Consider the following 11,500-nt stretch of genomic DNA (forward strand, 5'->3'; position numbering starts at 1 on the left):
AGGACTGGGGTGACCAAAGACAGCAGGGCTGGGGTCACCAAGGACAGCAGGACTGGGGTGACCAAGGACAGCAGGGCTGGGGTGACCCAGGACAGCAGGGCTGGGATGACCCAGGACAGCAGGGCTGGGGTGACCCAGGACAGCAGGGCTGGGATGTCTGTCCTTCCCACCTGCTCCTCTCTGCCTCTCTTGGCAGCTGGAATTCCCAGCTGGAATGTGCCAGTCCCGTGTTTCGTGCCTTTGGCAGTAAGAGGGAGCTGGGAAGGACTCAGTGCTCTGTGGGAGTTCATTTTTTCCTTCTTTCCCTCTCTGCAGGTGCTGCTGATGGGTAAAAGTGGGTCTGGGAAGACCAGCATGAGATCCATTATCTTTGCCAACTACATCGCCCGGGACACGCGGCGCCTGGGGGCCACGAGTAAGGAATTCCCGACACAATTCCCGGATCCCAGGGCTCCAACCCCTCATTACAGGGTCGGGTGTGTCCCTGCAGGTCCTCCCAGCTGCCACACCCCGCTGGAGCTTCGGGATCAGCCAGGGACAGGGAGGAAGTGGAGGGAAGGGAAAGGCAGCACTGGGATCGGCTTTGCTGCTTTATTGTTCAATTTTTATCCTCAACTTCCATTTTTTTTTGGGATCAGGAGGCAGTCTTTGGTGCAGCTACACCACTCAGAGCCTCCTCTGTGTTGGTGGAATATCCCTGCTGTATCCAGGGCATCTGCAGTGCCCCCGTGGCTTTGGCAGGATGATGCCCTGGGCTTTAATAAATGCTTTCCTTTTTCCTTTTGTTGGGAAAGAGCAAGAAGTGATTCCTCTGGAAGAGGGGGATGAGTTGCTGGGATCTGGTGCTTCTCACTGGGAAGGGCCTGTGAGGATTTAATGTCAGGGATTGGTGTCAATTCTCTCTTTGCCATAAATTTGGCTCTTCCTGAAGTTTACATTCCCAGTGTCCCTGGTTTCTGTTTTTAAGGATGGCTTAAAGCCCTGCAGAGTCATTCCTACGATATCCCAGGGAGTGTGTGATTGAAGGGGAACACTTGCTGCACTTGTCAGGAGAGCAGTGGCCAGGGAGGCCTGAATTCCTCTGGGAAATGCTGTTTTTCTGGGATTTTACAAACTGGGGCTGCTTTCTGAGGAATGCCCATCCCTGGAAGTGTCCAGGGCCAGGCTGGACGGGGCTTGGAGCACCCTGGGATAGTGGAAGGTGGCAGAGGCTGGAATGAGGGCTTTAATCCCTTCCAAGCCAAACCATTCCATGATTTTGTGCTGATTTCTGTGATTTTTGGCTGCCCAAGCTCTGCCCCAGGTGTGTGGTGCAGTCAGTGAGCTCCTGCTGTCTCTTTGCAGTTGATGTGGAGCATTCCCACGTTAGATTCCTGGGAAACCTGGTGTTGAACCTGTGGGACTGTGGAGGGTAGGTACTGATTATTCCTGGCCTTTTCCAACCTCTGGGGGAGGCTGAGGGGAGTCAGGGATGGAACAGAGTGGATTCTCCTCCCCCTGGAATGAGGGAATGCCCCTTCTCCTGCTGTCCTGAGGTGCTGGAACTGCTCATCTCCAGCTCCATCCAGGTGGGATTTGTGCAGAGAGGCCATGCTGCAGGTTGATCCTGTGGCTCCTGGGAGCAGCTTTTTCAAGGAATGCTGTCCCCTCCTCATCTCCATGGCCTCTGGATCATCTCAGCCATGTCCAGCCAGAGTTAAAGGAGATTTAAATCCTGGGATTTAAGGCTGAACTGATGCTTTGGGTCATGTCCCACCCGTTCCTGCTGCTGTGGGGTTTCACAAACAGCTCCTTAGAGCCAGCCAGGAGCAGCAGGACACGAGGGAAGCTTCAGCTTCCTGTGGGACTGGGGGGGCTGATGCTCTCCAGGAGCATCCAGCTTTCCTTGGGAACGCTCAGTGGGAATTTCCTTGGGAATGCTCCAGAGTGGGAGCTGCAGTTCCAAATCCTGGCAGGAGGCCTTTCCCCCAAAGGCAGGAGCTGCTTTAAAGGGAATCTCCTGTTCTGCTCCCTCAGCCAGGACACCTTCATGGAGAACTACTTCACCAGCCAGAGGGACAACATCTTCCGCAATGTGGAGGTGCTGATCTACGTGTTCGACGTGGAGAGCAGGGAGCTGGAGAAGGACATGCACTACTACCAGTCCTGCCTGGAGGCCATTCTCCAGAACTCCCCTGATGCCAAGATCTTCTGCCTGGTGCACAAGATGGACTTGGTGCAGGAGGACCAGCGGGATCTGGTGAGGAGCTGGAAGTGGCTGTGGAAATGTGTTCCTTGTGCCACGTGGGTCACAGCTCAAAGGCAGCCCCTTGGGGCTGTTCCTCGAGGGCTTTCTCAGATGTTCCCAGAGCTTTTCCTGCCTTTCTTTAAAGTGTGTCATCCTAGAATCCGGCAGAGAACAGCAGTGGTGATTTTTAGGGATAAAAAAAGCCTTTCTTGTCTGGTTCCAGAGCTCCCAGCACACCTTGGCTCCTTCCAAGCCAAACAATTTTGGGATTCTGCAGCAGGACATCCCTGGCCCTGCTGCTCCCTGGGAGGGTTCCTGCCCAGTCCCCTGCTGTATCCCAGAGATCCATCCCATAAATCCAAACAGCAATCCACAGCACAGGCAGGAACATTTACACTCAATCCCTAAACTCTCTTTTGTTTCCCAGATTTTTAAGGAGCGTGAGGAAGACTTGAAGCGCCTTTCCCGGCCCTTGGAATGTGTTTGTTTTAGAACTTCCATCTGGGATGAGACACTCTACAAGGTTGGTGCAGCTCCCTCTCCACATCTGCCTTCCCACTTGGAGCAAGAGCAGGAGGAGAATCCCTGTAGATGCTGCTGGTGTGATCAGCTCTGCAGCAGCTGCTTCTGCAGGCTGTCAGTTCAACCCAAATTAACCCTGGGTTTAATTAATTACCTTTAAAAAGTCAGGAGAGTGTGGTAAATATCAGGAACTTGTCAGACAGGCATCCCAAATATCCCCCTGGCTCTTGGGAAGGGTGAGGTTGGGCACTGCCCCACACCTGGCTCAGCAGCTGGGCTTGGAAAATCCGAGTGTGGATGAGCACAGATGTTGATCCCAGCACCCCCAGTCCCTCCTGGGCTTGTTCCTGGCCCGTTGGGATAAGGTGGAGCTTTGTTGGGATCAGGGATGAGCTGCCAAGTGTCCATCTGTGTGCTGACCTTGCTGAGGATTAAAACTCTCTGGAAACTTGTGTGGGAGAAGGAGACAGAAGCATCCCCAACTTAAACCAGGGATGATTTCAGTCCGTTCAGCAGCGCTGCAGCTCCTCTGCCTGCTGGAGCAGAACTGGAGCCAGGGAAGGGCCTCCTCAGGTCTGGGGCTCCCTCTGGGAGCTGGAGAAGCTTCTCAGCCTTTCCCAGGCTGTCAGCACCCACAGGGGACAAAAAATCCCTCTGGGGGCACATTTCCCACGAGAGGCTGAGGAGGAGAGGAGCTGACAGGACCTTTCTGTGTCTCCAGGCCTGGTCCAGCATTGTCTATCAGCTGATCCCCAACGTGCAGCAGCTGGAGATGAACCTGAGGAACTTTGCTCAGATCATCGAGGCAGATGAGGTGCTGCTGTTTGAGAGAGCCACGTTCCTGGTGAGTTCCTGGGATGGATTCCCTGGGTGGAGCCTCCCTTTCCCTCCTCTCTGCTCTGGAGCCAGGCTGGGAGAGCTGGGATTGCTCACCTGGAGAGGAGAAGGATCCAGGGAGAGCTCAGAGCCCTTCCAGAGCCTGAAGGGGCTCCAGGAGAGCTGGAGAGGGACTGGGGACAAGGGATGGAGGGACAGGACACAGGGAATGGCTCCCAGTGCCAGAGGGCAGGGCTGGATGGGATTTTGGGCAGGAATTGTTCCCTGGCAGGGTGGGCAGGGGCTGGGATGGAATTCCCAGAGCAGCTGGGGCTGCCCCTGGATCTCTGGAATGTCCCAGGCCAGGCTGGATGGGGTTTGGAGCAGCCTGGGACAGGGGGAGGTGTCAGGTTGGAACTGGATGAGCTTTGAGGTCCTTCCAAGCCAACCCATTTTGGGATTCCCTGGAAGTTGGGAGGTGCCAGTCCCAGTGCAGAATGTCCTGATCCAGGCTTTGGGATTCTGAAAGCAGCCACTGGGACCCCGTGGGCCTCAGGACCATCCCAAAATTCCCCTGTGCAGCAGCTGAGCTGCTGAGGTTTGGTTGGGGTTTCCTCTTGCAGGCTCTGGGAGTGTTTCATGTCCCCATCGTGGTGGGACTGCCCTGAGAATCCCTCTCTGCACAGAGCAGGAACCTTTTGAAGCTTCAAAACCAAACTTTTCACTTCCTTCTGCTGGGGTATTTGAGCTGGACCTGATTTCTCTTGATTTTTGATGTTCTGCAAAGCCAGAGCAGGGATGGAGGATCAGCCATGGGATTGTGATGCTTTTCCAGGTCCTTGTGCTCCCAATCCCTCAGCCAAGGTGCTGGATAAAAGCACTCTTGGTGCTTGTCCATATTCCTGATTGCTGCACAAAACACTCTGCACCAAACTCTTGGTGCTGAAGGAAATATTTGAATTTTTTTGGAGTGTTTTCCTTGCTGGTGATTTGGAAATGATGGAGGGAATTTGGGAAAGGAGCCATGACTTTTCTTCCTCCTTAAACTATCAGAAACAAACACTTGCCATGCCTGGCAAGTTCTGCTTTTTGACCTTTTGGAGATAATAAATAGTTCCACCTTGGGGTGTGTGACAGTGTGATTGTTACAAGGACATTTCTAACTGAAAGAAATGATCTTTGCTACAAAAATTCTGTGCTTAATTGAAGTGCAATGGTGACTTCTTAAAAAACTCTTTAGTTTTTCTTTTTTTCCTGTATTTAAACATTCCCAGGACTCTCTTCTCCTGAAGGGAAATCTTCCTGTGAAAATCTCTTTGGGAAATCTTACTCTGAAAAGTTTTTTTCTGAAATTCTGTTTAAACTGTAGTGAGAAAACCTCATCTGGGAAGTTTAGGAAGGAAATTGAACACTGGGAATTGCACATTTTGAATGTGGCTAAAACTGTGCTTGTGGGAATAATTGGGCAAGTTTAAAAAGTGATGGGTTTAAGGTGGTTAAGGGAAAAAAGAGGGGAAAAAAGTCCCTAAAAAATCTGTAAAATGTGGCTCCCTGAATAGAGCAGTTTCACATCCCTCCTGTCACATCCAGAGAGAGCTGATTTGGGAATTGTGAAGAGCTCAGAGCAGCTGGCCTAAGGTTTTGGAGAGATTCCTGTCAGCTTTGCTGTGGGGATGGAGCTCTCGCTCTGTGTGGCTGAGGAAGAAAGGCCAGGGGCCACCAGCTCAGTGGGAATGTTCATGGAGATGTTCTCAAGGATTCCTGAAGCCCTGCAGCTGCTCTGGTGTTGGCATCCAGGCACTCAGGGCTGCTCCTGGATCTCTGGGGAGGAAGAGGAGGGAACTGCTCTGAGCTCCCTCTGCTCTGACTGGAGTCATGGAGGAGGAATTCCCAAGGAATCAGCTGCCTTTGAGCTGCTCTTCCTGGGGAGGAACAGCTTGATTTGGCTTTGGGGTTTGATTTGGCCTGTGCAGGATGGGGAATGTCCCAGCAGCACCTTAGGAGGGAAAATCTGTCACAGCACTCGGCACATTCCTGAGGTGATGGACACACTTTTTTCCTGTGTTTCCACCCTATTTTTGGATCAGGATTGAAATTGCTGCTGAGGTGAAGCTCTCAGCCCTCACCTGGCAGATCTGTGCCATCCTTTGTGTGCTGACCCTGCCAGTGAGCTGCTCAAAGCCCCACAAGAGCTGCTGTAACCACCTCCCATGATCCAGGCAGCCCAAGGCAAAGGGATTCCTTTCCCTGCTCCCCAGGCATTCCCAGAACTGCTGTGGGAGAGCTGGGCTGGAATCCCTGACTGGCTGTGCCCCTTCTCCAGGTGATTTCCCACTATCAGTGCAAGGAGCAGCGGGACGTGCACAGGTTTGAGAAGATCAGCAACATCATCAAACAGTTCAAGCTGAGCTGCAGGTGAGCTGCTCTCATCAGCACTGGGGAGATCAGGGCTATTCCAGCTTTTCCCAGTTTGACTCCTTGGCAGCTGGAATGCCAGGATGGAATATTGCTGGAAAACAAACCGTTAAATGTTAATTTAACTCCTCCTTTGCTCGTGGGGGGAGAGGTTTGGTGCTGTTTTATTCCAGGCCTTTTTCTCCTGGATCAGAGGAATTCCAGGGCTGAACTGATGAGAAGTGTTTCTCTTGGAAACTGGGAATGGCAGCTGGAGAGCTCTGCTCCAGCCCAGGCCCTCAGGGCTGGCTGGGGAGGACAGGGCTTGCAGACACTGTTTATCCCTGTTTTCAGTGGAAAACTGGGAAGCTTGGTTTGCACAGCCTCAGGCTCCACAGTCAGGTTAATCCTGAGGGTGTGTGGAGCTGGATAGGATGGAGAAGTTTCTCAGGGGGGTTACAGATGTTCAGATGTCTTCAGGTATTCCCATTTTATGCTTATTTCTGCTGCTCAGAGTGTCCAGCTGGGAATGGCTGAGCCCTGGTATCCACGGGGAGCAGGCCTGGTCAGGGGGGCTGTGTCTGGAATTTCCTTCATTTAATGCACAATCAGCTGATATTGATCTCATTTGGCCCAAAGCTGAGGAATTTTGCCTTTAAAACCAAGCCCAGCCAAAGCCCTGCTGTAACCACACCTTGCCAAGTGGGAATTCCAGCTCCTCCTTGTTCCCAACAGCTCAGATCAGGGATTTTGGCCATGTGGGCACAAAAGCTCTTCATTCACTCTTTTTTTCCCCCTTTATTTCCTTGTTTTTCAGTAAGCTGGCAGCCTCTTTCCAGAGCATGGAGGTCAGGAACTCCAACTTTGCTGCTTTCATTGACATCTTCACCTCCAACACCTACGTGATGGTGGTCATGTCAGACCCCTCCATACGTGAGTCAGAGCCAAGAGAAACCAGAAAAACCTCAAAAAAAGTGAAATTAGTCCAGCTTAGACCATGTTTCTCTTGGAAAATGAGTTTTTAATTACAAGAAGTGATTAAGAGAGAGGGGTTGAGGGGGTAAGCAGGACCCTGCAGAGGTGGTGGCACAGCTGAGCTGCTGCTGCTGTCACAGGGTGCCACCAAACCAGACCTGGCTGGGCAGGTCGTGCCTAAAACCTATTTTGGGCAGTTGGGAGCTGGCAGCCCCGCTGGTTTTTGGGGAGGAAGCAGAGCTGGCTCATGTTTGGGTGTGCTCTGGCTGCCTGGGCTGTCTTGGGTGGACAGGCTCTAATTTTAGCAGCATCTATTTATCCCAAGGAGGAGCTGCAGCAGTGCCAGCCCGCAGCCCCTGGGAGCAGATCCCTGTTTACACAGCTCCTGGAATCGCTGCTGGGAGCTCAGGGGCTCCAGGGACACTGCCCAGAGCCTGCTTCTGTGGTTTCCCTGCCCTCCTCACTTCGGGAATTAGGGGCAGTGTGGGATCCTGGGCATTGCTGGGCTGGGGAGCAGCTCTGGGATGAGCAGCTCATCCTGGGAGAGGCTTTTCCTCATTGTTCTTCTGGGATCAGCAACAGCCCAGACCTACCCACATTAAATTCTGCCCAGACCATTCCATGCTGAATTTTTCCCAGACCTTCCCATGTTTAGTTTTTACCCATCCCAATTACATCTTGCCCAGACCATCCCACATTAAATTTTGCCCAGACCTTCCCAGATCAAATTTTGCCCTGACTATCCCACGCTGAGTTTTACCCAGACCATCCCACATTCAATTTTATTCAGGCCTTCCCACATTAAATTTTTCCCAGATCAAATTTTTCCCAGATCTTCCCCCATTGAATTCTACCCAGACCATCCCACATTAAATTTTACCCAGCTTTTCCCACCCTGAATTTTTCCCAGCCCATCCCACTGTGGATTTTGCCCGGTTTGGGAGCAGCAGGGTGCACCCAGACCCTGCAGAGAGAGCTGTTGAGGCCAGGCAGCCCTGAGGACGTGGTGGTTCTCACCCTTTTTAACTTCTTTTTATCTCCCCTGTCCCTTTTCCTTCTCAGCTTCCGCAGCCACGCTGATCAACATCCGGAACGCCAGGAAACACTTTGAGAAGCTGGAGAGGGTGGATGGACCAAAGCACAGCCTGCTCATGCGCTGATCCCAGGCACTGGGGCTTTGGGGGGAGAAAAAACAGATCGGGACTACTTCTTTTTAGGAGAATCTAACACTGTCCATGTCTTTGTTGGGCTTTGAAATGAGTGTGCTGCTTGTTTTTTCTCCTTATCACATTGGACACTAGAGCTGGACCTGCTGTGGACAGAATTCCCTGAATTCCCGGAATTTCCCTGGCACGGGAGGGTCGGGAAGGAGGCAGGACAGGTGATGTGGCAGAGCCCTCGTGGATTCGTGGCTCCGGGTGATGGGATGTTTACTGTATCCTTGGAGGGTTGCTAGAATAAGTTTATAAATTTCTCCTCGTCTTCGGTCATGGAAATAAATTTTTGCTACCGGGGTTTCAGATCCGAGAGCTTTGCAAAGTGGGTTTGCTTTCTCCCAAACCCCGGGGCAGGTTTTGGAAGCAGAGCTGTAGGAGCTGCATGTTGCTGGTTTTGGGGGGATTTGGCTGAAAGGCGTTCCAGAGTTTCACTGGGAATCGCTTGGCAGCATCTCCCTCCCTTTTTTCTCTCTTGCTGCATCAAATTACTGTGTAAAAAAGGGTGTGGTGCCTCCGTGCCTGGCTCTTCCCTGCATCCCTGCCCACACAGCCGCTGGGAGGGGAGAAATCCACCGGGACGAGTCGGGGGAGTGGGGAAGGGGAGCTAAAAGGGCTGGAGAAGCTGGGGGCTCCGCACAAAAGCTCCCAGCCCTGCTCCGTCCTCCTGGAATTCAGCAGCCGCGTCTCGCACCGCCCACCCGGCAGCTGCCGTGCCTCGGGTGGGGGAGTTCCAGTGGGAACCATCCCCGTGGGACAGGGGCTGTGCCCAAGCCGAGCCTGGAATGGGCGCCTGGCTGAGGTTGTGTTTGCCGGGATGCAGGTGTGGAATACCTGGAGTGGGAATCGCGGACACAACCGCTGTTCCCCCAAGGAGCTGCCCCTGCTGGGAATGTCACAGCTTCCCACACTCCCACCCTGCCCTCGGGTGTTGAAGCCTCTGGAATATCCCATCGCAGTGGGAAGGGCTTCAGGAGAGGCTGCAGCTCCAGATGTGGGCAGGAATGCTGCCTCGTTGCCATGGTGACAGGGGTTGCCTCTGGGCGTCCTCAGGGATGAAACGGCAGCACGTGGAATTGGGGTGATGTCAAAGGGGGAACGTGGGGTGGGGGACAGGTGACAAAGGGCTGGGAGGGACAAGTGGCCAAAATCCTGGCTGGGCTGGAGCCTCCTGGGGCAGTGACCCAGTGGGGGTTGGGGAAAAGTTCTGCTCTTCTCCAGCTTCAGATCCCTTTTCCTGAAGTGCATGGATTTGGGGGCTCTTTGGGAATCAGCCTGGTCCTTTTGCTGTGGCCAAGGTGCCACTGTGCTCGTTGAGTGACAGCCTGTGACAAACACGGGTGGCTGTGCCAGAGCACCTGCCCTGCCTGCTCCGATGGCCCCGTTGTGTCCTTTGTCCCTTCCCAGAGCAGATCCCAGGGCTTTTGGGGAGCCTGGGCTTGGTGGCTGCTCTGGCTCCTTCCATTCCAAGCAGGGAGGTTTGGGAGATCAGGCTCAGCACCCTCATCCCACCTTCTGGAAAACTCTTCCTGCTTCTTCTGGCACCTCCTGCCCCCAGAAAAAAAATAAATAAAATACTGATGCCTGCTCCAGATGTTTCTCACAAAAACATCATCCCAAACCTGGATGAAGTAGCTGTGATCCAGCCTTTTCCTTCAGCACTTGACCTTGGAATGAGGAGAAACTTGATGCCATGTGTGACTGAGGTCCTGCATAAATCCCCCCTTGGCCCAGCTCCCCTTGGAGCTGCTGGGGGGCCTGGGCTGAGTTCCCTGGGACAGCTGTGCTCCCTGGGGTTGTCTTGGAGCTACTTCCAGGTTTTTTGACCATTTATTTCTTGCTTTGGAGCATGGATGGCTCCAGTGGCATCAGCAACAGGATGTGCTGTTTAGGGTCAGCAATTCCTGAGGGTCTCCCTGGGGATGCTTCCACTTCTTTTTGCTCCTTAGTGGCCCAGAATTGTCCCTGGGGCGGATGGACACGGGGCTGTGGTGGCCACACGCTGCTCTGCAGCTGGGACCAGCTCCTCCAGCACATCCAGGGGTCATGGATTCTCCAGAGTCACCCTGAATTGTCACTGCTGAACTGTGGCTCGTGGGCACCTCCTGAGGAGCATCCGCAGCATTCCCTGCCCAGGGTCCAACCCCTCCTGCCCAAATCCATCCTTGGGACAGCAGGAGAGGGGACCTTGGGGGAACCCCTGCTCTGCTCCCCCCTCTCTTCTGGGGGTTCTGGGAGGTCTCCTGTGCCTGCTGTCGGTCCTTCAGCTCGGTGACATCAGGGTGGGGGTGCCTTTGGGTGCAGGGCCTGCTCATCCCCCAAAAGCTGGTCCCCAAAATCTCCCCAGGGGAGGTTGGCCGAGGGAAGGTCCCTACCTGAGCCTTTCCTGGGTGTTTCCTGAGGAGGAGAAGCATTTTTTTGCCAAAAGGAGGTCAGTTTGGTCCTGATTGAGGTGTGGTGGTTTGGCAGAAGTGTGAGGGGTCACAGGGTCACTCTGCACCCCTGGATAAGCTCTGTGTGCCACGCCGTGGTGGCCGTGACCTGCTCCTGGAGTCACCTCTGGCAGGGACATCCTGAGCAGGGGACACCTGGCTGAGTCCCCATCCCCACGATTTCCCATCCCTGGGGATGAGGTCAGGGCTGGGGATGGGGGTCCTGCATTTGGGGGGTTACAGGGTGGTTAACCCAGCCTGGTCCTGCCCCTTGCACACCCAGCGCAGGGTGGCCATCAGGGGACATCTCAACACTGGGGACAGCCCGAGGCTGGGGACACAGCGCTGGGAGCAGCCAGGTCCCCTTGGGATGTTGGAAAACCACTGGGATGAGCGGGGGGTGGATTCCCACTGGCAGCTCCAGGCCAGGGGCTCCCCCAGACCCCTCCAGGAAGGGACCAGGGGACCCCCAGACCCCCCCGTGGCTGCAGCCCCTTGCAGAGGCTCCCCCAGCTCTGCCACCCTGGGGGACCCCACATGTTTGGGGGGGCTTTACCTGTGTGGTGAGAGAGGCTCGGGAGGCAGAGATTGGCACCCGTGGGTGCTCAGATTTGGGGGTGCTCCACTCCCCTGTGGATGGGGGTGCAGGGGGACCACAGCACCCCAAATGGGGGGGGTCTCTGCTCCCCCTCATCACTGCCCCAAGGTGCCCAGTCCAGCAGCACCCCCCACCCCTATTTTGGGGCTCCCTCCGTGTGGGGGGGGTGGGAGCAAATTGGGGGTCCACCCCCTCCCCCAAATCCTGCGCGTTCCCATGGCAACGCCGGATGCGAGGGGAGCCGCCCATTGGCTGCCGATGATGTCACCTCAAGGGCGGGGCACCCCCCCCCAAAAAAAAGAGGGTGGGGGAGGGGAGCTCC

General features: G+C 54.5%; 1 protein-coding gene across 1 annotated transcript in view; it reads left to right on the top strand.

The window, feature by feature from the left end:
* LOC107204046 (ras-related GTP-binding protein A) overlaps nucleotides 1-8,461 on the top strand; it is a 10,584-nt gene extending 2,123 nt beyond the window's left edge. The window contains exons 2-9 of the mRNA XM_015626831.3: nucleotides 316-415; nucleotides 1,345-1,411; nucleotides 2,017-2,239; nucleotides 2,655-2,750; nucleotides 3,471-3,593; nucleotides 5,889-5,980; nucleotides 6,777-6,892; nucleotides 7,997-8,461. Coding sequence (XP_015482317.1) covers nucleotides 316-415; nucleotides 1,345-1,411; nucleotides 2,017-2,239; nucleotides 2,655-2,750; nucleotides 3,471-3,593; nucleotides 5,889-5,980; nucleotides 6,777-6,892; nucleotides 7,997-8,094 — 915 coding nt within the window. The 3' untranslated portion in view covers nucleotides 8,095-8,461. The remainder of the gene's footprint in view (nucleotides 1-315; nucleotides 416-1,344; nucleotides 1,412-2,016; nucleotides 2,240-2,654; nucleotides 2,751-3,470; nucleotides 3,594-5,888; nucleotides 5,981-6,776; nucleotides 6,893-7,996) is intronic.
* The last annotated feature ends 3,039 nt before the right edge of the window (nucleotides 8,462-11,500 follow it).

This window comes from Parus major, chromosome 4A, assembly GCF_001522545.3.
Source record: "Parus major isolate Abel chromosome 4A, Parus_major1.1, whole genome shotgun sequence".
Lineage (NCBI taxonomy): Eukaryota > Metazoa > Chordata > Aves > Passeriformes > Paridae > Parus > Parus major.